Source organism: Barbus barbus, assembly GCF_936440315.1.
Source record: "Barbus barbus genome assembly, chromosome: 1".
Lineage (NCBI taxonomy): Eukaryota > Metazoa > Chordata > Actinopteri > Cypriniformes > Cyprinidae > Barbus > Barbus barbus.
This window is the reverse complement of record NC_136729.1, coordinates 24,408,343-24,436,022: the sequence shown is the minus strand read 5'-3', so window position 1 is coordinate 24,436,022 and position 27,680 is coordinate 24,408,343. Positions and strand designations below refer to the sequence as shown.

At 36.0% G+C, this 27,680-nt stretch overlaps 1 protein-coding gene across 4 annotated transcripts; it reads right to left on the bottom strand.

The window, feature by feature from the left end:
• Positions 1-2,208: 2,208 nt before the first annotated feature.
• Positions 2,209-26,913, bottom strand: LOC306871102 (TBC1 domain family member 14-like). 4 transcript variants are annotated; one of them, XR_013784313.1, is made up of 18 exons: positions 26,392-26,906; positions 26,088-26,174; positions 20,427-21,141; positions 19,292-19,418; positions 16,455-16,573; positions 14,610-14,692; positions 14,341-14,458; positions 12,831-12,937; positions 11,684-11,770; positions 11,385-11,479; positions 11,234-11,305; positions 10,136-10,264; positions 9,933-10,042; positions 9,582-9,840; positions 5,540-5,813; positions 3,131-3,350; positions 2,799-2,910; positions 2,209-2,689 (listed from the first exon to the last, which is right to left on the bottom strand). XR_013784313.1 is itself a non-coding variant. In XM_079418793.1 (15 exons), the coding sequence occupies exons 2-15, from the start codon at positions 26,125-26,127 to the stop codon at positions 5,757-5,759; spliced, it is 2,118 nt and encodes a 705-aa protein (XP_079274919.1). In that variant the 5' UTR covers positions 26,128-26,174; positions 26,392-26,913; the 3' UTR covers positions 3,500-5,756. The 4 variants fall into 4 exon arrangements, 3 of the variants coding, with proteins under 3 accessions (XP_079274919.1, XP_079274920.1, XP_079274921.1); XM_079418793.1 differs by lacking the exons at positions 2,209-2,689; positions 2,799-2,910; positions 3,131-3,350 and having other exon boundaries at positions 3,500-5,813; positions 26,392-26,913; XM_079418794.1 differs by lacking the exons at positions 2,209-2,689; positions 2,799-2,910; positions 3,131-3,350; positions 20,427-21,141 and having other exon boundaries at positions 3,500-5,813; positions 26,392-26,904.
• Between the last annotated feature and the right edge of the window lie 767 nt (positions 26,914-27,680).

Here is a 27,680-nt window from a genome sequence, read left to right as displayed (position 1 = left end):
GTTGTAATTATTGTGCTTTTTACCAAAACTACCACAGCAAAACCACAGTTACCGAGGTAAAAGCATGGTAAAGTGTGTTGTGTTTTAACTTCAAATATCACAGTAAAACCACAATTACTGTGGTAATAGCATGGTAGGTGTCCTGTTCAATGCGCTTTAACTTCAAATAATCACAGTAAAACCACAGTTACCGCGGTTACCATGATTTTAGTACAAATACAACTTACTTCTTTGAACCTGATATGAATAATTAACTGATCAAAGATCATATCACGTGACAGATAGCGTTTAATCACCCTAGTTAGCAGGTGTTCATTTAGTTAAACGCAATGAAACGCACAATCAGCCTCGGATGACATTTATAATGCAGCGAATAATAAGGCGCTAATGTGATTAATCAAAAGACAGAATAGATTTTATACCAAACATTTAGGACTACAGACTCAACGTGTTGTACACGTAAACTGATGCCAAATCTCGTGATGTGAGCTGAATGAGACTTCTTGAACTTGATTTCATAGCGATAAACAACATCTCATGCCCTTGGCGTCTGTGTATTGACGCTGAATGTTTCCAATTGAAAGCAAGGAGAGGCACCTTTGGCGTCTTCACAGTGACGCTAAAGGCGCTTGACCATGCTTCGGTTTTTGACGCCTAGGGAGTGAGAATGGGTTGGATATGACCATGTGAATCCTCCTTTTCTGTTGTTTGCTGCTTTTTGCGCATGTAAAATTAATCCCCGGAAAACAAATGTCATAGTAGCCTATTTTTAACGGGTCACAGACATTTATCCTTTCTAATTTAATTCAATTCTAATTGTGTCATAGCGCCAGGACTGGTCATAGTGGAACATTTAAAGAATTTTTACAAGACTCTACTGACTGATTCCTCTACTAGAAAGGCGTTTTCCATTTAACATTATAGGTGATGTTGGTTTTGCTAATTAGACACAATCTATTTTTTTTAAAAGAGAGCAGGATGTGGCCTCCCACAGGAAATGCAGCTTATTACAGGGTCATGGGCATAAGTGGCCGACCACAAATTTTAGTGCTCCACTGACAGTTCCGAGGTGTTGTCATCTAGTGACACGTTTGTATGCAGGTGACAAATTAGTGCTATATTAAAACACAACACCTCCAGCACATTCTACATTAGACAACAAATTATGCAATGCTGATCTTTTAAAAATGTCCAAAATTATGTTAAGAATGCTCATATTCGTAGGCTTGTCTACTTTGTTTTATTTGAGGTCCTTTCATGCTTAATCAAGTATAACTGGTCATCAGTTCTTTGAATGATCTTGCTTTCAGAAATTATATTAATACTTTGTGAAAAAGTTCAATGCTGAGTGACTATGCAGCAACTGCACATAGGGAACAATTTAAGGTCTGCTAGCTCTAAAAAAAAATCTTAAGTGATCTTTCATAAAAACAACACCATCTTGACAGGTTGTATGTGGAAGGAACATATTTTAGCTGTTTTTAGTTTTAAAAAAATGCGTTTTACTATAGTATTGCCAGTTTACATCGAGTTGTTGTTGGAAATCCATGTGTAATTGGGTATTGGATTTTTTGATGAGAAACTTTCAGGCAGCAAAACGAGCAACAATACATTCATTTTGCAATCTTAAATTCTAGAACTCCAGTCCCTTGTTCATCAACACTACATTATTTTTACAGTATTTTTCTATATTCTTTAGTCACAATACACCTATTGTCTGTGCCGTGTTGGGTCTGCTGTACTGAATGCTATCCTCACTAGTTTAAAGGACATTGTTGAATTATTTGTGCAAAACAGGAAATTAATACATTCTATGAACAAAAAAGGTCAATAATTAGAGACACTTGAATAGAACATATGCATACTTACACTTACAATACAATAAATGACATTGACAACAACAGTTTTTGTCATATATTATTAAATATGCAACATTTAATAATATATATTGTTACATTAATAATAGGCCTAGTTAATATATTATTATAAATAAATAGTAAAAACATTATATAGATGTTAATCTGTGCTTTAAAGAGTTGCCTTAACAGAACCTGAAGTTAATTTGGTTCCGTGTCACCATTTATAGTCTTTTTTTGTCAATCAAACAGTTTTGTTTTATTTGATCTCGTTTCGAATAAGCCCCGTTGTGCCGTTGTTGCTGATGTACAGTATGACTGAAGAATGCTGAGGGGACTTTACAACAAAATTCATAAGGAGTTTTGTGTTCTGTTTTATTAGAATTAAGAACATCGTAGAAGACAACTGTTGTTATACAGAATGAAACAAAAGCAAATCAAGACTATCATAAATCATCCCTGTAATCCTGGTAAGAACAGGGTGATTGTTGTCTGCTTACATGTGTTATTTTGCAGTAAAATTAACACTACTGTTTTAAAGGTAAAACAATTACAAAAGCAGAATGTTAAAGAAATACTAAACGCATCAAAACAATGCAGTTACTTGACATAATGCCTCACACAATAATGAAAAAAATGACAGAGCATTACAGGAAGATGGTTACTGAGCTAATACTTCACTTAAGAAACAAACAAAAGCGTTCCTTTGAACATGTTGATCATCACCACAGCAGCATCACTAAAGATCACGATCATCGACTGCTTTCATGGCACTCTTCACCCAGCTCAGCTGAGGATCCACACAAATACGAAAACCCTTCTTTGTGACAAAACTGATGGAAAGAAAAGATCACAGTTACTCCACACAAATCTTAGCAACACCTTATAACAGATTTCCATTCAACACTCTTTGACAAATTATGATGACAAATTAAAACTCACATGACTCCATGTTTGGTGCATTCCACTCTTGTCTCCACGTAGGAATCAATTTTAGCGATGGGGAGTTTTCTCCCATGAAAATTAAAACAGCATTCGGATGGTAAACTGCCATCTGTATTGAAAAATTTTATTTACGTAATAAATTTCTTACTATACTGATTTATTACTATTTCAACATCAAACACAAATGTTAACAGATAAACAAATTGTTCATTGTAAGAACAATCAAATACAAATAAGTTATTACAACAGTGTTTTTTGTTTTGTTTTTGGATACATGTCAGTTCACACCACTGAACAAATAAAAAAAATGAAGCTTTAGAGTGACTTACTGTTGCCCATTACACTGGACTGGAGGAATGCAACTGCCAGAAGTCCAATAAAAAGACAAAGACAATACTGACGCATAGCTGCAGATTGCTCTTCTTCTCGAGGTAATGCTGAAATCAACAGGATAATGTCCTGCAAACTTTACCATGGGTTTTAAAGGTAAAAGAGGAGGGGACGAGTGTGGTTTTGGTAGGGGGCAGGTTATCGGTGAGAAATGTTCCACTGTGATCAAAACAGAAAAAAAGTGCTCGTAAGTCTTACAGGAAACAGTTTTGTGGTTATTTCATATAGCAAAACTGCACCTCATGTATGACTCACCATCTCAGTGCCATTATTCTCAATGTGCAAACTAATGAAGTGAACAGGCAATATACCATGAATATATACAACTTTATTTCTATATCATCTGCATTGACACAACAAAAGCAAAGGCAGCATTTTTGGACAAAAGGACAAACACAGAAGAACAGAGATTGGTCAAAGCGAGCTGCATCAGTGCACACTCAACATTGAAAGCTTCAAGTGTGGGATTGCATGCACACAGTTTGCACACGTTTCAATGTTCATACAGTGTTGATACAGATGAATAAAAAGCTCACATTAAATATTTTGGACTGGCCATATGTGGGCACAGATGCATTGCACATCCTAATGCCTTTATCTTACCACCCGGTTCTGTCAATTCCCACATAAAACACTTGCATTACAAACACGTTGCACAATACATTACTGTACTTCATTATCAACATATCCTGTGTTCCTGGATAGCCTATGCTCTTTTGAACAGCATGAATTGTTTATGATGATGCGCACACAAGTACTCACAACATAACACGAAGTTGTTTACACACACGTCATCTTTCATTACTATTAAGATTGTCTTCACTCCTTTTATTGTATGAATAAACCGCTGAATGCACTGGATACATATAAAGTCTTTTAACGCAAGTTATTTCAAAACCTTGGACTTAAGGCAAAAATCTAAAGCCATTAACTTAAAGCTCCTGGTGTGTTTCCCCCAGATATAAAAATATTTTAAAATTGAGGGCAATGAATAATTGGATTATAATGAAAACAGCCAACGTTGACACAAATTAAGTTCCTGGGGTTCCTATATGGTAATGAAAAACAAAACATGAAATAGCAGAGAGCACAGTAAAGACGACAGTGATAAAAAATGTGCAAAGCAGCTTATTGCAGTAGTGTGGTTTAGACCACAAAAAAGGTGGGAGGTTTTCCTTCGATCACAGTGATCACAAAGCAGTGAAATCTCACCACATTATCTTGATAATATCTGAACATAAACTTACTTTAGAGTGTGCAAGATATCAAGTGCCATTCAATATTCTGGTGCCTTCATAGCTTGTTTACATATTACTGTGTGTACATACAGTATACATACTCTGACGATATGAAATTTAGGTCTTTTTCCTCACAAAAATAATAATCCATGAACTTCCGTGAATTCTAATCAATATAATAAATAAGCATCTGAATGTTTAACGTGATACTGTCAATAATTCTCAGTGAAAAACATTCCCCAAAATGACATTCACTTCTCTAAACTTGAAGAAAAAAAAAAAAAAGTGAAAAATGCTGTTATTGCTGTTACATATTATGGTCCCAAAAATTAGGCCAGTTTAGTGCATGTTATTTACATGAAACAAGTAAAGTATCATAACATGGTATTTTATAAATTTCGAGTAATAAGATTATATCTGATTTGTGTTGAATAAAAGTATAGTTTACTGCAAAATCTAGAGGGGCTTGTTTCTCTGTTATTAATAAATACAATATGAGATCAAGCATAATGCTGCGATGAGCCGTATGACTGAAAACCACCATCATCACTGAACTCGTACTCCTACTCAATCTTTCATCTACCTTCTTTTCAACACTTCAACCACCATGAGATCCAAGCTGCACCACAATTTTAAAGCCACATTTATTATGCTAAAGTCCTGTTCTGTAAGCATGAACTGAAACCAAACTGTAACTTCGGAAACGCTAGTATTCCAGAATGTTTGGTTTTGGACTGGAACAAATATATATATATATAAAAGAGAACAGAGTAAAAAGGGAGAGAGAATCCAGTAACAATATCTTTCAGTATCCACTCAAATCTCTGAATAAAGACATTTGTGAGAAGAGAACAGAAACACAGATTACAGACAGGGAGTAAGAGGTTGAATAAATAATAGTTCAGTGTGCAATAAGTCTTAGAAACAATGGTAAAAACAACACACGAGAAAAACAAATAAAAACAACCTCAGAAAACCACAGCAAAACACATTTTATTTCGCTTAAATAAAAATGCCTCGTTTAAGATGAGGGAGGCAGAAAAGAACGGGTGAAGGTGAAAGTAACGAGAGGACAGAAACATGAAATAATTTAGAACTTCACAAACTCACATTGCCACACCTAACAGAGTCGGGAGCGCACATTCATGTGATGTGTTGCCTCCGTTCCAGCCCTGTGAGTTTGTATGGAAGAGGACACATACAGTGGCCACTGGAACTTATATTCTTTGATGAGGAACCAGAGGTATGCAAGAGTACCCATGAACAGTCAACACGAGTTTCTCTCTTAGTCTCTGTGAGGTGGAAGAGAAGACATGAGGATACATCCTTAGCGTTTCAGTAGTGGACTGCCACGGTCTTGTCCTTTCTGCAAAGCCTGAAGAACCTAGAGGTGTAAAAAGAAAGAAAAATAGCAGAATGATACAATGCTGTTCTTATTAAAAAAAAATAAAAAATTTTCACTTCACTAATCTTTATGACATTTAATCCTTTTTTAACTAAAATATAATTCAGAGAATTCAGACCCTCTCATTTTTTCATACTTTGTTGCAGCCTTATGCTAAATTGCTTTTAAATTCAGTTTTTTAATACATTTGCAGAGATATTACAAATCTAGTGTCTGCTTTGTCGTTACAGTTTATGAAGTGTGAAAAAAAAAATAATAATAATAGCATTTTACCACAATAATGGGGAACACTGCTGACGTGGCAATGATCCAGAAGACGAACATTGACGCCCTCCACAAAGAGGGTAAGTCACAGAGGGTCATTACTGAAAGGGGTGGTTGTTTACAGAGTGCTGTATCAAAGCATATTAAATGCTAAGTTGACTGGAAGGAAGATTTTGGATAGGAAAAGGTGCACAAGCAACAGGGATGATCGCAAGCTTGAGAATACTGTCAAGCAAAGCTGATTCAAACACTTGGGAGAGCTTCACAAGGAGTGGACTGAAGCTGGAGTCAGTGCATCAAGAGTCACCAGCTCAGACGTCTTCAGGAAAAGGGCTACCAAGCCACTTCTGAACCAGAGACAACGTCAGAAGAGTCTTACCTGGGCTGTGGAGAAAAAGAACTGGACTGTTGCTCAGTGGTCCAAAGTCCTCTTTTCAGATGAAAGTAAATTTTGCATTTCATTTGGAAATCAAGGTCCCAGAGTCTGGAGGAAGAGTGGAGAGGCACAGAATCCATGTTGCTTGAAGTCCAGTGTGAAGTTTCCACAGTCAGTGATGATTTGGGCTGCCATGTCATCTGCTGGTGTTGGTCCACTGTGTTTTCTGAAGGCCACGGTCAACGCAGCCATCTACCAGGAAATTTTAGAGCACTTCATGTTTCCTTCTGCTGACAAGCTTTATGGAGATGCTGATTTCATTTTCCAGCAGAATTTAGCACCTGCCCACACTGCCAAAGGCACCAAAAGCTGGTTCAATGACCATGGTGTTACTGTGCTTGACTGGCCAGCAAACTCGCCTGACCTGAACCCCATAGAGAACCTATGGGGTATTGTCAAGAGGAAGATGAGACACCAGTCCCAACAATGCAGATGACCTGAAGGCCACTATCAAAGCAACCTGGGCTTCCATACCACCTCAGCAATGCCACAAACTGATTGCCTCCATGCCACGCCGAATTGACGCAGTAATTAAAGCAAAAGGAGCCCCTACCAAGTATTGAGTACATATACAGTAAATGAACATACTTTCCAGAATGCCAACAATTCACTAAAAATGTTTTTTTTATTGGTCTTATGAAGTATTCGAATTTGTTGAGATAGTGAATTGGAGGGTTTTTGTTATATGTGATCCTAAATCATCACAATTAAAAGAACCAAAGACTTAAACTACTTCAGTCTGTGCACATTGAATTTATTTAATACACGAGTTTCACAATTTGAGTTGAATTACTGAAATAAAAGAACCTTTCCACAACATTCTAATTTATTGAGATGCACCTGTATTTGTACATTATTTTTTTTTTTTTTTTTACTATCTGTGTCTTGTCCTGTTGCTGTCATTCTGTCGCACTGTGGAGCTACTGTCACTAAAACTAATTCCTTGTATGTGCAAACATACCTGGCAATAAAGCTAATTCTGATACAGTCGTGGCCAAAATATCTGCACCCTTGCAACTCTGTCAGAAAATGCACCCCTTCTCTCAGAAAATTGTTGCAGTTGCAAATGTTTTGGTACTCACATGTTTATATTTTTTGGTTTGCATTGGGACAACAAAAAAAACAGAAGAAAAGTCAAATCTGATACAATTCCACACAGAACCCAAAAAATGCACTGGACAAAATTATTGGCACCCTTAACTTAATATTTGGTAGCACCCCCTTTGGAAAAAAATAACTGAAATCAATCACTTCCTGTAACCACAAATGAGTTTCTTACACCTCTCTACTGGAATTTTGGACCACTTTTCTTTTGCAAACTGCTCCAGGTCATTCAGATTTGAAGGATGCCTTCTCCCAACTGCTGCTTTGAGATCTCTCCACAGGTGTTCTATGGGATTCAGATCTGGACTCATTGCTGGCCATTTCAAAACTCTCCAGCGCTTTGTAACCATTTCTGAGTGCTTTTTGAAGTGTGTTTCGGGTCATTGTCCTGCTGGAAGACCCATGACCTCTGGTGGAGACGCAGCTTTCTGAAATTCTTTGGTAATCATCAGATTTCATGATACCGATCACACGGTCAAGGCATCCAGTGCTAGAAGCAGCAAAGTAACCCCAAAACATCTTTGAACCTCCACCATGTTTGACTGTAGGAACGGTGTTCTTGTAAGAATCTTGTCCATCTTGCCCTTTACCAAAAAGCTCTACATTTGTCTCATCTGTCCACATTACGTTCTCCCAGAAAGATTGTGGTTTTGTCACAAGTTTTTGGCAAACTCCAGTCTTGCTTTTTTTATGCCTTTGTGTCAGCAGTGGTGTCCTCCTGGGTCTCCTCTTTTCATTCAGATGGCAACGGATAGTGCGAGCTGACACTGTTGTACCCTGTGTCTGCAGATCAGCTTGAATTTGTTTGGAAGTTAATCGGGGTTCTTTATCCACCATTCGAACAATCCTTTGTTGTAATTTTTCATTAGAAAAATTCCGTCCACGTCCAGGCAGGTTCGCTACAGTGCCATGGGCTGTAAACCTCTTGATGATATTGCGCACAGTGGACACAGGAACATTAAGATCTGTGGAGATGGACTTGTAGCCTTGAGATTGTCCATGTTTCCACATTTTTTTCTCTCAAATCCACAGACAACTCTTTACACGTCTTTCTTTTCTCCATGCTCAGTGTGACACACAACACAAAGGTTGAGTCAACTTTTCTCCATTTTAACTGGTTGCAAGTGTGATTACTATATTGCCCACACCTGTTACTTGCCACAGGTGCGTCTAAATACAAATTACAGGAGCATCACATGCTTGAAAAGCAATTATTTCTTACAATTTTGACAAGGTGCCAATAATTTTTTCTAGTCCATTTTTGAGTTCTGTGTGAAATTTTATCAAGTTTGATTTTTCTTCTGTTTTTTTGTGTTGCAGACAGTGCAAACAAAAACAATAAGCACACGAATGCCAAAACATTTGCAATTGGAGCAATTTCTGAGAGAAGTGTTGCATTTTCTGACAAAATTGCAAGGGTGCCGATATTTTTGGCCATGACTGTATATGTATTCATTTTAATTAGTGCTGTCAAACAATTAATCGCGATTAATCACATCCAAAATAAAAGTTTTTGTTTACATAATATATGCATGTATACTGTGTATATTTATTGTATGTATATATATATATATATATATATATATATATATATATATATATATATATATATATATATATATATATATAAAATAAATAAATAAATACACACAGTATATACTTTGAAAATATTTCCATGTATTTTCATGTATATTTATATTAATATAATTGATATTATGTTTAAATATTTAAAATGTATAAACTTAACATATTATTCTTAAATATATACACATGCATTTGTGTGCAATTATATATATATACACATAATAAACATACACAGCACACAAACATTTTGTAAACAAACTTTTATTTTGGATGAGATTAATCGCGATTAATTGTATGACAGCACCAATTTTAATGCATGTAATGTGTTTATGTATGATTGTTTATAAAAAGATACGCACTTGTGCCCATTTCTTGTTCTTGCTGTTCATGTTGATGGTGGTTATGCTGGAGAAGATCTCCTCAGCAGTGATGTATTCCGGCAGGCGCGTCAGAAACTGAGCGACGTGGATGAAGTCCATGTGTGTGAGGATGTCCTCGTAAAGACGCAAAATCCCCAGTGCTGTGCGGAAGAGAAATTCCTCGCCATCACGACAGAACACGTCCCACACACGGCATGCAATGTCCAGTGGGAGTGATTTACTGTACAAGGTGAAGATCCTACACAGACCAAAGCAGATCTATGATCAATACATCTGTACCTCAAAACTCAGGGGGAATTTCTGACAGAAGAAACAAAGTAACTCGCTTACCAATCAATTAAATAAATATCAGAGGACAGGTTGTTATTTTTAAAATGTGCAAAAAGCTTTGGTAGATTTTCTTCAAAGAACACTTCAAATGCTGCAAAGTATGTCAACATCTAAAACGAAAAAAAAATTAGAGCATATGAAGAGTCTTCACTAATGACTATTTTCTTATTGATCACACAACTTAAGACTTCAAGACAACTTACAAGGCTGTGGTCCACTCTGTAGAAAGCCATCTGACAAGGCTTGTTCAACAAATTGGCAAATGCAATGAAGGCATCAGCAGTGTCCATGTTGAGAATCAACACTGCTGCTATAAAGGACATTCCCTGCACCTACACAACAAACACATAATACAGATTAAAAATATGAGGATTTATATTTAATGCTAAGCTTGAACTGGTAAACGAGTGATGTTTACAAAAATAGCATCTATTCCTAGCCCTAAAACAACATGCTTTACCCCCTAAACGTCAGATCAGTGCTTCCTTTCTGTATTCACACTTCAAACTGATAACAAGCGCAGATGCAGCATAAGCACACTGTCTTAGTTACGGTCATGTTCAACAAGTACACTACTGGTCAAAAGTTTGGAATAATTAAGACTTTTTAATGTTTTTACTCTATTTTTGATCATATAAATTCAGCCATGGTAAGCATAAGAGATGTGGTTAAAAAATATATTTTTCAAGTCAATTCAAACATTTGAATTAAATGTTTTTTCATTTAAACTTCTTAAGTTTTTATTCTTCATGCAAACTTACTAAACTAGGCAGCTAAAATATATTAGATATTCTCATTTAAATTGTTGTATCATACCAGTGGAGGTGTTTAAGTAACATTAAGAGTGTGACAGAATAACAGAAAATGTGTTCTCAATTTATCTTTAAATTTTTGCAGTTTATAATATCACCTTTACACCCAGCATCTATGTGGAGGTGTAAGTGCAAGAGCTCTTTGGCCAGCAATTGATATTGTGGTTTGTGAGCAGGATGTAAGAGGACAGTGCAGCACACATTGCTCTGGCATTCTCACATGTGCAACAGAATAAGTTCTAAGTCTCTGCTTATCACGTACGTAATAACCAGAACACCATACTCAAGAAAACCAGCTGTACGACACAGCATTTCTGTCAGTTTCTGTTTTACTCTGTAAACATCTCTTAGTATGAGTCAATACTCAAGCAAACTGAGGTTAAGATGAAATATGGGTCATAGAGGGGGTTGGCTTGTAAACAGTGCAGTGGTGCAGAGCACATTTAGACAAAAAAAACAATAGACATCACTTGAGTAAACAAGACTTACATATCCCACATCAGGACGATAGCAAGTGTAAGCTCCCAGAATGCTGTGCAATACATCATGGTATGGGCCTCCCTGAAAATAAAATCCCAAAATATGATGACACAATTGTCAGCAGATGATATAAAACTCCAGAAACAACAATGCACCCTACCTGTTGGAAAATGCAGAGATTGGGAAAGGTTCTGGAAATGTCTAACTTGATCAGTTCTAGACTGGCCTCTCGATCAGCATGAGACAAGCCTGCATCTGAAAAATAAGCAATAATTAGTTACAAAAGGGCATTAAAGAGAGTTTAGCAAGGAAAGCTGCTGATAAAGTTTAAAAAAAAAAAAAGGGGATAATAAAAGAATAAAAAAGGATAACAAATAATGTTTTATATGAGATTAAAGAAGTTATTCCAGCAACAGAGAGGAGAGAAACCATGTGCTTGGAAAAATGTATAACAATCACCTTCACTCTCTGTTTCTGCAGCAGCCGTTGGGGCTACAAAGGCATTCCACTTTTCTTTGGCTCTTGCCAAACAGATGTTATACAGCTCTGTTTAAAACACATACACACAAATAATGTGTTATTTACATGTAAATAAGTTATTTATGTTTACATATGTAATTCTTAGTATATGAAACTATGATCTGCAATCACAAAAACAGAGGACACTGGGTTTAACACACTGAAGGAGGCCTTGAGCCGAAATGTTTGTGGTTTTTCCCTATTGGTGAAAAATGTATAATAAAATGTAAAAAGAAGACTGTTTTTGTGAGTGCGGATCATGGTTTTATATACTCAGTAATTTAATAGATTGACACACCAAAATAAAAGATCAAGTGACGGAAGAGCGTGGTGCAAACAGCTTTGTGGAACTACATATATAAATCTAAAATCACTTTTTTGCTTTGTAATGAGACCCCCTAGTCATACAGTTTGGTTATATTACATGCAACTGTTTTTAATTAATCAAATTTCATAAAAGTGTAAGTGTAACTGCATTGTGTTTAAATAAAGGCAATGTTTAATCAAAAATGTAAAAGTAAATTTCCATAATATAATTACCCAGCTTGTGCTCAGAATAATTTGCTCTTCAACATTTGTGCAATTAAACTTTCTTTACTTTACATTTGATTACAACAGATCACTTTTGCAAAAACATTTCAACCACAACAGTTTTCAGTGCAGAGTTCTCACAGTAAACAACAACAAAAGCATGGTTATTACTGCATATACATCATTACCATTACCATTAAACCATGCATATAATGTTATTACCATTAAACCATGACATTAATGCAGGTTCAAAATCGTTAACAGCTGCAAATTTACAGCATAAATTTGTGGGTTTTTGTTAATAAAAAATAAAATGGGAGAAAAGTTTAAACTTAAACCACAGGATGCTGCTTGTGAAACACCATGAACAAAACCAAATCAAACCACAATGCAAGTGATTTATATAATTACACACAAAATACACCTTTAAAAGAAAAAAAACCTTCATATTTAACATTCTTTTTTATCCATTCAATTGGAATTAAAAACTAATTATGTCCAAAGTAATCTTTTCCTGTATGTGCGAGGTACGTGTGATAAAAGCACACATTCATACCATCTGTGATGTTTAGCTCATTGCCTATCGCTAGACTCCAGACTTTGCCCCTCACACTGGGTGGCAGACCCTGCCACCATAAATCCCTCACCCGCTTGGATGAACACCTGGAATGGTGAAGAGAAGGACAGGGTGAAGCAAGTCATCATTTTTATATATATGTGTGTATACATATTTTTTTCTCAAACCATATTTTAATAGTTTTTTTTATTTCATTTTTGGACTTTCAGCCACTTTTTTACATGTTTTATTCACAGGGATAGCAGAGAGATCAGGGATGTAACGATTACCGGTTTGATGATTAATCATGATAAAATTCCCCACGGTTAGTATTACCGTTTTCTATTTTAATTATCATTAAAACCGTATACGATTATCACGATTTGAACAACTCCCGATAAAGCAGAGTTTTAAGTAACAGTCACAGCACGCAAGAGTAGTTTCATTTTGAGTGAGGTTTTAAAAGAGTGCTAAGGGAATTATACAAATGAATATATGAATTCATTAATTATATGAATGTACTGTCTTCAGAAACAATTCGATGGCATTTTGTTTTCATCTTCACTCCATGTAGTTCACTCCTAAATGAAGTGTTCTTAAATCACAATACTGCTTTGTCCACGGAGTTTGTAATTCAACTTTTCCATAAGCGCCACCTAGTGTCTGTGAGTGGATTTACAGAGACTTATATTTAGCTTCAGCCTGTGTGCAGTTTCTGCCTGGCCAAAAACGGACTGAATTTGCATGCCCTGCTGTAAATTTTGGCCGGTTGATGAAAAACACGCGTATGTGGATTCTACACACTTAATTCAATTAAACCATCTAGAATTATTTACGGAGCAAAGCATTTATTAATCAATTATCATTTTGACTTAACCCTTTTCTTTATCTAAAGGCTGAAATGTGAGGTTGACCTTTTTATGAAGCTTTATTTGAACATTTACATTAGATATCTGAACATGCTATTAAACTGTTGTCAGTCAAGTTGTCATTTAAAATCTGAACATCATTGGTAATTTTATTGTTTATTTATTGTTTATTAATTTTATTAATTTAATTGTATTATTTAGTGATTATGCAAACAAAAAGTCATTTTATTTGTTGTTTGCTGATTCTTAAATATAAAACTTATTTTACTTTTTGAACATTTCCAGCACATTTTAATAATACTGATAACCGTGATAATTTTGGTCACTATAATCGTGATAAGAAATTTTCATACCGTTAAATCCCTAAGAGAGATTGTTGGATATAATAAGGATAAGAGCTGTATCTGATTCAAACACATTGCTCACATGAGCACCTAAGCTCAACATGTCAGCACACATGCACTAACTTCTAGTATACATGTCTCTCACTAGTTGGGCAGTACATCTTTTGCCAAATATTACTCTCCTTAGAAAGTCTTTGGCTGTTCTTTGATCTATTGTCTGTTATTTAATTATATGGAATGCCAAGAATGTTTGTTTGTGTGATATATTGCGTCTATGATTTTTGTGTGCGGCCTCACATGCTTTGCCAGTTGGGTAATATCTCCTGACTCCAGGTGAGAGCAGCATTGCCGATGCTTTCCTCTAGTTTACACCTGTCCTCTAGTTGTTTTTTTCGTTTCTGGGCCTCTTTCAGCTCTGCACAGAAACACACACACATGCAGTAAGAGAAGAACAGCAGTCAAATGGAAATGTTTCAACAAGATTCAATTTCAGCTTTTGCAACATCGCCCTCTAGAGCACAAAACTGGACACACAGGCACAAACAAATGTGTGAAAAGAAAGTCACCTCTCTTCTTGGCCTGAGTTACCATCTCCTCATATTCTTGTCTGTGTTTCTGGGCTTCTTCCTCAGGCTTTGCGGGAAGATTCCTACACACAGATACATAACGACTGTCAACAGACGTATACATTGTTTTCTCTCACAGACAGTTTTCTTTAAAACTCTTTACATCTATAACTCCTTTATTATTCATTATCTACTGTGCTGCATGGTATAACATTGCATGCAAGATGGAATTTATTTTTTTGTTCTAGGACAATACAGGAATGAGAAGTTTCAGGACAGGAGGATATATACAACCCAAATTCCGGAGATGTTGGGACGTTTTTTAAATTTGAATAAAATGAAAACTAAAAGAATTTCCAATCACATGAGACAATATTTTATTCACATTAGAACATAGATATTTAAACAGAAATTTTAAAATTTTATGCATGAAATGAGCTGATTTCAAATTTGATGCCTGCTACAGGTCTCAAAATAGTTGGGACGGGGGGGCATGTTTACCATGGTGCATCATCTCCTCTTCTTTTCAAAACCGTTTGAAGACGTCGTATATAGGTTTCCGGCTGCTGAAGAGTTTGTGGACATCTTTGACATTTTTCGTTTAACGGTGGGCCAAATGTAGCCTCTATAGGTGAAAGATCTGGACTACAGGCAGGCCAATTCAGCACCCGGACTCTTCTACTACGAAGCCATGCTGTTGTAATAGCTGCAGTATGTGGTTTTGTATCGTCCTGCTGAAATACACAAGGCCTTCCCGGAAATGGACGTCGTCTGGAGGGGAGCATATGTTGCTCTAAAACCTTTATGTACCTTTCAGCATTCATAGTGCCTTCCAAAACATGCAAGCTGCCCATACCGTATTCACCCCCATAGCATCAGAGATGCTGGCTTTTGAACTGAACGCTGATAACACGCTGGAAGGTCTTCCTCCTCTTTAGCACGGAGGACACGGCATTCGTGATTTCAACAAGAATGTCAAATTTGGACTCGTCTGACCATAGAACACTTTTCCACGTTGAAACAGTCCATTTTAAATGAGCTTTGGCCCACAGGACACGACAGCACTTCTGGACCATGTTCAAATATGGCTTCATTTTTGCATGATATAGCTTTAATTGGCATCTGCAGATGGCACGGCAGATTGTGTTTACTGACAGTGGTTTCTAGAAATATTCCTGGGCCCATTTAGTAATGTCAATAACAGAATCATGCCGATGAGTGATGCAGTGTCGCCTGAGGGCCCGAAGACCACAGGCATCCAACAAATGTCTTCGACCTTGTCCCTTATGCTCAGAGATTTCTCCAGTTTCTCTGAATCTTTTGATGATGTTATGCACTGTAGATGATGCGTTTTGCAAAGCCTTTGCAATTTGATGTTGAGTAACGTTATTTTTAAAAGTATTCCACAATCTTTTTACGCACTCTTTCACAGATTGGAGAGCCTCTGCCCATCTTTACTTCTGAGAGACTCTGCCTCTCTAAGACATCCATTTTATAGCTAATCATGTTACAGACCTGATGTCAATTTGTCAACTTAATTAGTTGCTAGATGTTCTACCAGCTGAATCTTTTCAAAATTTAATTTCAGATTTTTTTTTCAGCCCTTTGTTGCCCCCGTGCCAACTTTTTTGAGACCTGTAGCAGGCATCAAATTTGAAATTAGCTCAATTAGTTAATAAAAGTGTAACATTTCTCAGTTTAAACATTTGTTACGTTCTCCATGTTCTATTGTGAATAAAATATTGGCTCATGTGATTTGAAAGTCTTTTAGTTTTCATTTAAAACAATGTGTTTCATACAAACTTCCCAACATTTCTGGAATTTGGGTTGTACAAAAACACTTACGCTGGACGGTTCTCCAGTATAAGGGCTGTGGTTGAAAGTGGCTCAAAGTCCAGGTTCCTTTTTACATTCTTCTTGGGAGATATGGAACTGCTTGATTGTTCACTCCTTCTTTCATATTCCTTCCAAAAAAAAAAAAATTGTGTGTAATAAATATATACACATTTTATGAATCATCTATAAAATAATGAAAATACTGTATAATAAAGCAAACGTATAAATAATCTTATGATAAATAACACCTGCTAACATTTCAATCATGAGAAGAAAAAGCCAACAAAACACAACAAACAAACAAACAAACACTTTCAAACAGTTCAAGGCCAGTTGGATGAATTTCACACACAAACATATATATATATATATATATATTTTAATGAAATCTGCATAAAAGAAAAACAATATAACATACTACAATTTTAAAAAATGACACTTTACAATTAAAATTGTTAAATCATATTTTTTCCCCATATTGTACTGTGATGATTTTGGATTATGGCAATGAGGCTTAATCATTAACAAAATCAATTTAGACAAGCATTTCATGGAACTAATGCTCTCATAAATTAACATCACACAATATTTTTCACAACCTGCACAAGTGGAAGCAGAAGTTCTCAAACAAGCAGGAACTGTGAAAAATAACACTCTTTGCAAACACAATGAGTCACAGCATTTGAGTTTCTTTACAAAGTCTCATGTCACACTCTGCACACTCTGAATAGTATTCTGTGCTCTCAGTCTACATCCATCTTTAAATTCCCTGATTCTGATGTAACCTGTCTGATCGGTGTATCTGAACAAAACGAAGATAAAGAAATAAGTTTTGTTTTATGCAGTCAGAAAGCGCACACTATCGCTCGTGAGTGAATATAAATATTTAATTTGCCCCCGCACTGCACTCTCTCAGAGATAAAACTATAGACAAAATGACCTACATTCCAACTATGAGCCAAATTTGTATAAGAAAAGGACATTAAATAAGATTATATGAGAAACTGCTGATTAGTTTTGTGAAAGAGGGACAGCAAACCAAAGAAACAGGACAACAATATAATTCACACACAAATGTGCTCACGCATGAACACCAGGCACATCTCTCTCCACATCATTTCCTCCATAGAAATGCTCTTTTTTCTCCTTCTCCTCACCTTTTCTTTTTTATCAGACAGAAAACACAGAACGGAAAAGAAAAAAAAAAAGATATGAACTCACCATGAACGCTGCAGTGCTGTTGAGACATTCAGAATCCAGCGTTTCAGACACTACACTCTATACCATTGCTGTATTTCCACAAATACAAGCTTAAGTGTCTTGTAGACCGAGATGCAAGGCACAGCAGCAGAGGAAGACCGCAAGGAATATGGGACACACCCTGAGAAACAGTAGCATGATACTACTGTGCTCCTGCTCCTCTGCTGTTATTGCTGTCTCACTCCTGCTAAGTTACTGGACACTGTTTTTCCTTGCCCTCTTTCTCTCTATTACTCCGTCCTAACAAACACACACACAACTGGGGGCCCTACATCAGAGGGATGCAGAGGATCAGACCTTGTCCCGTGCGCCTGCTGTGTCCATATGTGTGTGTGTGTGTGTGTGCATGCATGCTAATGTTACTCGTCATCATCACAGTGCAGAGAGAGGATCCATGATTTACAGGCTCTCTGCACTGCAGTCTCATGTGATCAGTGCACTCTGTGCTCCGCTGTGCATGTCTGAGTCACGTACAAAGATGATAAAGTGGCCTGTGTGTCATCAATTCTCATGAGCTTCCACTGATTCAAATAAAATATAACAAGGCACATTCTAACCACACTGTCAGACAGAACTACAGATTTTAGTTCAAGTACATTTGCTTGTTTTAGTTGTAAAGTTTTAAGGAACTAAAAACAGGTACAATATTGCAATATTTAAAGTCAAAAGCACTGATGCAGGACAGAAGTGCATAATATTAAACTAATCTTAACTCATCTCTTCCTTTAAGCCACTGCTACAGAGCCTAAATAATCCAGCAGCTCTAAACCTGTCACCCAATACCCCAATCTTCCATTACAGCCGCAGAGAACAAAAGCAAGAGATAAAGGCAGGAGTTGGATGTGGGTGAAATCTAGATGGACACAGAGAGGCTGAATTAGGGGACCCCGGTTCAAATTACCTAAAGCAAACAGCAGGCCTGTACACAGGAAACAAAGCCCCATTCACAACAATATCATAACTCTGCATTTGATTGATTCATGCATAATGAATCAAAATCTAAAACTTATAGAAACAAATCTTTAAACATGTAAATTATTTAAATGATTTCTTCCAGCTGAGAAAATAAAAACTTCAAGCAGTCATGGGAGGAAAGTGTTTCCCTGCACATTTTTGACATCAAAGAGACACAACAAATAAAAACAATGTTTTCTTAAATTGGCTCAAACTTTCAAGCAAGTTTGATATCCTCAGACTTGTGCTCAACATACACTACACTCTGCAAAATCTGTCAACTCCGACTGTCCAAAATCTGCAGACTGGCTAAAATCTGGCTCTGACTTCACCAGACAGCAAATTAAAGCAAAAACATGGGCAAACATTATGTAGTGTATCGCAGCATTTACTTTAAAAGCAGCACATCACAGGACTTTTTATTGTTAAAGAGGATCCGTCATCACATTTATGTGGCCTTAAACATTCAAATGCGTAGGGTAATACTAAATGTACATAATAAAAATACACTGAATTCAGAAAATATATTTTCACAATTTTGGTGTAACCCTACTACATGAAAAGCACTCAAAAATCAGGTACATTGCATTTTGACTTCTTGAAAGATCTTGTATGTAGGTGTGTGAACGTACCTTTTGTATTTTCCTGGAGTCTTTGGTTGAAAGTTCTTTATGTGGAACTTTACCAAACAGCTTCCAGCCAGGCTCTCTCTGCTCTTCCGGTGCACCCATATCCTTCATCCTCTTAGCAAAAAGACTCCTTAAAAATATAGATAGAATATAATTAAAAGGACCTAGTTAACAGAAAGCTACATCTACTGATAATTACCTTCTCTAGTGTTTTTTAATATACATATATTTTCCCTATTTTTAAGCAATGTGAATTTCACTAAATACACAGAACAAAGAGAGAAACTGAAAAGAATAATGCACTACAGTAGAGAGTGAGGCTCAAAGAAAAACAAACAAACATTTGAGCTGTTTTAAGATCGAGAAAAGCTTCAAGAAAGTCCATGTTGCAGAGATAAAAAGGGCAGGCAATTTGGAGACATGGCCACGCTATTCAGTGGCTTCTCAACATTTTTGATCTACAAGCCATTTTTTAATGTTCCACAATGCTTGTGAAACAAATACATGAGTGTTTCAGCAGCACTGAAACTGACATGGTTGATGATGGTAATATGCTAAATCATGGGGCCAAAAGCTGAAGTTTATCAGTGTTATATCAAGTACTGCATATCATAGCTGAATTGGGGCCTGCAAGAAACTGTTCATTTTAAAAGGACAATATATTAGAAAGAAAAATATGAAAATATTAAATCACTTGTGATAAGAAACAACAGCATATCCTATAATCAGGAATTGAGATAGAAAGGGAGATTACAATTGAAACATTGCAAATGTAGGTTGTTATACTAAAAGACAAAAAACAAACAAAAAACAAGTAATATTTTTAGGATGCTACCCCATTACAAAATACAGAACTCAAGAATTAAAAAAAGATATTTAGAAAGATCTTAAGAAATATTCTGAATTCCAGCAGAAACATTAGAGAAAAAGATACCCAAGAAAATCGTACACATGAAAAGTATAATGAAATAAAAAAAAAATGAAAAGAAAAAACAATTATACATTAGAAAAAGCTCAAAGCTTGTTGAATAATAATTCAACATTATTTGAAAGGCAACATTTGGTGAAGCTGAACTGAACAAATCATTAGTTTCTTGATGTGACTTTAACAACATTCCAAATGCAAATGCTACGATACCCGTGGAAGAAGCTGGCGAGTGGACCCAGTCTCTTGGGCCTATCCTCATGTGGTGTAGAGACCCCCACATGATGCCGTTGAGGGCTGCAGAGTTTGCCATACAAGTCAGTAGGAGATGAGAGTGAATTGTCAGAACGGTGCAAGACATCTTCATTCTCAAATGTAACAACAGCACTGGACTCGGATGTAACCATAAAGTCTAGAAAGTCCTCATTACTGACAGACAACGTGGCAGAAAACTCAGTACTTAAACTGGAAACACTGCACAATGAAATATCATCACTGCGGTTCAAAGCACCCTTGCCTGCCGCACTGGAGAGCCCGCCTGCACCATAAGGACGTACCAAATCAAAGTCACAACGTGGGAAGGTGGAAGACTTGAGTATGGAACTATCTGAAACATCCAAGTTTAGTGTTGCTGGGCTATCATCATGTGGAGGTGGAACCACCAGCTCAGCAGTGGTGACTCGAGCATGAATGTGCTCAGGGGGGTTAATCTCAAGAGTGGGGATTCCAGAGTCCTGAGAGGCCAAGCTGCTGCGATCCTCATCACATGTGCCATTAAAGGGAGTGAATGATTTGCAGCTGAGGGAGACATGTGGCAGCTGAGAGTCTGAGGGCATGTGATGGTTGACATGGTTTTGGGTGTGAGGTTTTGAGACAGTCTGCAAACACTGGTTGTGTGAAGAGTTGCTGAACGATGAGACCTGGAAATCTAGAAGGGCAAATAACAAAAGTAGATCAGTCCTTATAAATAAAAATAAAAAAATTCTGTAAACACTGAGTCTTATGGCTGTTTTGTCTCCTTTTAGAAAATAAACTAGGGCTGTCGCGATTCATCGATTTTAGTCGATTTTTTTTTAATCGTCGACTTCATTTTGCTCCTGTCGACTAACCGGCAAAATAAATACCGGAAGTGGTGCATTTCACGGACGAGAATCCATAAAACACATTTTAAGACTATTTTCCAAGGCTGCATGGTATATTAAACCCATTTAAATTAAAATCATAATTAAGCATAATTGTGAATTCACAAAAGCTATGATTTAATTAAATGATTATATGCGATATAACTCATCTCTGCATGTTGTTGTGAGTTTGTGTTTATTATAAGGTTCATCTGGGAACGCAACGTGCGCCGTTTCATCAGATTTGTGAGGCAAATAATTTATAAATCTACACAAACACACTAACACAGGAGAATACATCGCGATTTCAAAATAAAAGCTCAAACCCTCACTCTGAGTTTACACGGTTTGATGTCCACATATTCATTTAATTACAGCGGCTGTAGCATTTATGTCCTAAAGAAATGGCCAAATATTAAAGATTAAGTGGACATTTGAATTAAAGGGCGCTTGGTCAATATTAAAGAAGGATTAGATCGCGCAGTAATGTGTAAAAATAATCATCAGGCCGTCGGCGCCCCCTGCGGTCCTTTGTTGTGATGCGTAATCTACATTAGCTCTATTGTTTATAATACATTATGTATTTTAACAGTTTTGTTCAATAAAACCATGTTTCTTGCTTTTGATACTTTATTTGAACTAATTATTATTGCATCATTGCTATTATATATGTACTTTGTCATTTTAAAAGCTATTGTTCCCTTAGATCCATTTTTATTACCACAAGAAAATATATATATTATATATTATAATTATGGGGCCCTATGAAATCCATTTTATTTCCAAATTCGGGTTTTTTTAAATTTGATTAATCAAAAAGCCTGTCTAATTAATTGAGTTTTACAGTTTTATCTGTACCAAATTCTGTTTTCCATTATTTTCTGGATTCCATTTTAATTGTTCCATTCAATTTTAATAATAAAAAGCATCTCCAATTAATTGATTTTATATTTAAAAAAGTATTTCTTCAGAAATACTGCATATTTAAATTTTTCACCTAAATAAATTCTGGTAAATACTCCTTTAAAAAAAAAGTGTTTTTTGATGATAATTTTATTATTAGACTAGAACACGTGGATATGTTGTCATTCTTACACTATAATACTGAACTTTGATTTCAGTGATTTGGACTTTGCGATGGACACTTGCTTCTTGCACTCTGTTGCACTTCACTTTTGCTTTAAAAAAGGATTTCATTTCGTTTAATAAAATATTTTTAAGTAAAATTGTTGTTGTTGTTTTTTGGCGGGAAATTAATTGTTTAGATTAATCGAAAAATTAGTCGATAGATTAATCGGGATAAAAATAGTCGTTAGTGGCAGCCCTAAAATAAACCAACATTTTTCTAAACCAACAAATGTCATTTCCACCATGTCAGGTTACATAAATGACAAATGAGAATGATGGAAATAACACTTTTAACATTTGTTGGAAAAAAATGGCTTACTCCATCTTGCTAGATTCATTTCACTAATTAAAAAAACACTTTCTAGTTTCTGCATTACACCTTGACTGGAAATATACACCGTATACTGCACTAATGTTTGATTGACTACCTTCATTGGGGTAAAACTATGTTTTTGGTTTAAATTAGTGGGAAATTAAATTGGCTAAATCAAATTGTACACAATAAATACTAAAATGATTAGTGTTAATTTTCACTCCTGTTTCATTGTTAAGGTCATGAAGATTTAAAAATGTAATAATATTTTATGTTTTTTTTTTGTAATTTTAAGACAGACTGGGTCTGGGACAATTGTAAATCCACATCTACACCAGACTTAAGTGGTGCGAAACTGCATGCAAATGGTGTTAAAAACTTTATGCAGAAAAAGCATCTGAAAAACAAGAAAAATCATGAATGCATGGTAAAATAATGTCGATGTCACTTTATATGTAAAGCACTATTTAAACCAATGTGCTGTACATACACAAATAATCAATACATTAAAACACATTAACTAATAAAATAAAACAAATGATAAACAACAATGATGGAAATGACACTTAACATTTTTTGGAAAAAAACTCCATCAATAAATCAATTGTATTCTAGAAACCCATCAGAGAAAATCTCATCCTACATTGTAATAAAAAAAATAAAAAATCCATATGTCCCTCAACCGTAAAACACGAAATAATAATAATAATAATAAAAAATGCAATGCATTATTCAAAATACAGGTAAAATGACTTCATATTATTAGTAAATTGGGCCCAATTTTTTATGTTAATTTTCCATTAGGTGACAGGTCTGTGATCTCAGCCCCACACTATATTCCCCATATGTCAATATCCCAGGTAAACACAATCTGAAGCGTGACAAGACTCAGTGTGCATGGCTGGGTAAACACCTCTCTGAGTGTTCCCTCTGCAAAACAGCGCAACAACTTCTAGTCACACCACTGACCAGCTTCTCTACATAAGAGTGACATGAAAACTGCAACGTGCAGGAGTAGAGAAAGTAACTTGAAAGCAGACCAAAACTGTGACCCAGAGAGCTGAGGAAACATCACATCAACACTCCCTCCAGCTCAACTATGAGACCGCTTTCCTCAAACATCCTTGATAATTTAGCGGACAATATCTTCAATCAAAATTGAACAACAATAGCTCTTTGACTTAATGAGGATAGAGGAAGAATGATTGGGGTGCATATGGCCTGAGGACATCACAGTAGCACATCAACAGGACATCGAAAACAAAGTGGAAAATAGAGCATCAGCTCAAAACAAAAAAGATTAAAAAAGATAATTCAAGCTCTGCTGGTTCTTCCTCCTCAATTGAATATGGTTCGGTATGCCACAGGCATTTGCACCTGTTCATCTACTGCAAAAGAAACAAAAATGCGTGTATAATCTACAAACTAATATTCGATTGTGGATAGAACATGCCTTGACAAAGCCATGAAATCTACAACTGAAAGTGCAATCAGTAACTGCTGCTTTTGACAGGACAACAATACTTTAAAAGCCCAACAATACACGCCTTAAACAATAACAGTGCTTTCACAATTTCAGAAGTGACCCAGCCCATACATTTCTCAAATTCAAACAATTATTTTTGGTCTTTGAGTTTTAAGGTTTCTGTGTTACTGTGGGCAAAGATAAATAGCTAACTGATTCAAACAATTTTTTTTTACAAATTAATAATTAGCCTCTTCTTGGCTCTTTGAGCTGATGTGCTGCTATTGCTTGTAAAATACTATCAAATTGTTGTTCTCTGATGCAGTCCTTCATAAGACAGTCAGCATCCTCTGAACTTTTAAAAACCACTGTTTTTTAAGGAAATATGACTGCATGACAGATTACAGAAGTTAGGGTTACAACATTTCTAGAACAATCAACAAAGTGTGTCCATTTGTATTTTGTAGATTAGACTCTACTGCAAAAGTTTTTGTGGCCTTAATTGATCCTTAAATTAGACTAATTATAAATTAAAAGACATAAATTCTAATATTGTTAGAAACTACTTAAAGTTAATCATTCATTACTAATAAGGATGAAATATAGAGAAATTGTATGTTAAAATGTAATATGATTAGATTTAATTGAATGTAATTTCTACATTCCCTAAACATATTACATTTTAACATAATATCTCACATTTTAATTAGGTAAACAGAGTGCAACAGTCGGGTTCCTAGAGGTAATCCCATTAATTTTCTTTTTGATTTTGAATAACTTATTAACCTTAAAAAAAAAGACCTACTGTAAGCTATGAGATTGTTAATAAATGGTATATGCTTTTTTTTGAAGCCATCGGTTTGAATTCAAATCAATTTTTTTTTAATAATTGTGTTCAGCTGCAGAATACCAGGAAAACTACATTAAGAATGATTTGGCCAAATGTCCAATAGTCAGAGAATAGAAATATCAGCGCCCACACACTCAGTTATACTGTGTGCTCTCAAACTACTTAAATATTTTTATGCATAAAAAAAAAAAAAAAAAAAAAAAAAAAAAAACATAACACCGGTTATATATCTAATCTTTAAATAAATAGTTTAGTTTTTTTTATTTCTCCATAGATTTGACTGGCAATGCTTCATGGGATTGTAGTTCTTTCCCTTATTAAAGGCGTTACATACAGTCTTGTATCTTCTGTCTCTTTGTCTCTTTTCCAAATACTTTTTAGCTTGAAATCAAAATGTGTATTATTGTGAATCACCACCTGGTTGTTTTTGTTCAAAGCTTTTTTTTTTATTCATATAGTCAGTAAATCAGAAAAATCCCAATGGGAAAAATACTTGACCATGCTGAAAAAGTGGTCGAGCACAGTTGCACTCAACCATTCATAACTAGCAACTGTATAAACACAGAATGGCCACTGCATGTAGTACATTTGTAGTCACGGTTGTTCAATACGGGTTTAATTTGTCAATTTTTTTTAAACTGTGGTTACACTTCAACAGATGGCTCTGAAAAACAGTATGAAACTGTAGTCTTTTCATTCATTCACTGAAGTGCATGCTAGATTTCTCAATTAGTCTACAGATTTCAATGCTTGATCTAATTGCACTCAAACATAATTTAATACACATAAACACGACGAAACTAAAATAATTATGTGATGCATAGAAGTTTTTTTCTTCTTTTCAGTTTTTTTCCCATGACTCAAAACCCAGTGATGCTAATGAGTAATAATTCCAGTACTGCTGTCAACATTTTGATATTCAGACCCTAAACAAAAAGCTTGTCGATTGTATTTGTTACATAGCCTACACATGGCTACAAGATTACTTTGAACTCACCATCACTGCTTTGACTGGACGTGTGCTCTGCTTCTGCCATGTTCCTGCTGCAGGTGGTCCATCACCTCCTCACCTTTACTCCAGACCCTCCAATAAACAATACATCAAACACTATTATTAATACTGTCCACTTTCACCAGCACTTCTGCTTTTCATTTATCATCTAAACTTGTGCACGTCACTATTCCTAGGTTGAGCAGACATTCAACTTTTACAGAACGGCAAGTGTCTGACTGCGTTCAAACTCTTATTTGCGCACGAGTGACGCTAACAGCGAGATAAAAGTTAATGGAAAGTATCTTACCTGTTGCGACCCTGCCACCGCCATTTTAAAACATCCTCACCGATATAAACGCGCCAGGAAAACATGCGAATCGATAAATCCACCTGCGCTACGACTGAATGAAGTGCTGGTCTTCATCAAATAAAGTCAAAAACTACTGCTACTTCCACCTGTGGAGGTAACGTAGTATTTCAGGCATGTAAAACGTTGTCGTTTAAAGAGAGGCAGAGCGTTTTGAAAGTGTTACGACGTATTGCTGACAGTCAGTAAATCAGGAAGTGACCTCCAGTGCCCTGTAGACACAGCGGGGTTAAGTTGGTTTTGTTTTCGATATTCGTGACACATTCAGCGATAAACGGCAATAACTCCAAATCGACTTGCCATAAAACAATCTAAACAGTGTGACCACCAAAAGGGCAAAGTTGATCATGTTTCACAGCCTTCTTTTTCATAATTTTCGGTCGATGTAATAAGCACTGCCCCGCACAAGCAGTCGCAATGTGCATTAAACCGGGAGAGCTCACTCTCCGCGGTGCTTTCAGTAAGGGACCGAGGGTAAAGTGCAAGTTTTCTTCGTTTTTTGCTATAGCTCTGTGGGCGGTGTTTTTGTAATAGCTTTTTAGTTAAAGGATCTAGAGACATGAGACCAGTGTCCATCAATAGAGGGGGTCAGTGGACATCTTTCACAACCTTCCATGTTACCCCTACTGGTAGAAAAGGGAATTGCATGTCCAAAATTAATAAACTTTTTGTAATAACTTTTATCAGCAGGAAGATAGAGACATGAGACCAGTGTCCATCAATAGAGGGGGTCAGTGGACATCTTTCACAACCTTCCATTTTACCCCTACTGGTAGAAAAGGGAATTGCATGTCCAAAATAAATATTCTTTTTGTAATAACTTTCGTCAGCAGGAAGATAGAGACATGAGACCAGTGTCCATCAATAGAGGGGGACAGTGGACATCTTTCACAACCTTCCATTTTACCCCTACTGGTAGAAAAGGGAATTGCATGTCCAAAATTAACTTTCTTTTTGTAATAACTTTCGTCAGCGGGAAGACAGAGACACGAGATCAGTGTCGACTAATAGATGGTGACACTGGGCATTTTTCATAACCTTCCATTTTACCCCTAGGGGCTGATTACAGAATTGCATGTCCAAAATTAACTTTCTTTTTGTAATAACTTTCCTCAGCAAGAAGACAGAGACATGAGACCAATGTCAGTCAATAGAGGGGGACAGTGGACAATTTTCACAACCTTCCATTTTACCCCTACTTGTAGAAAAGGGAATTGCATGTCTAAAAT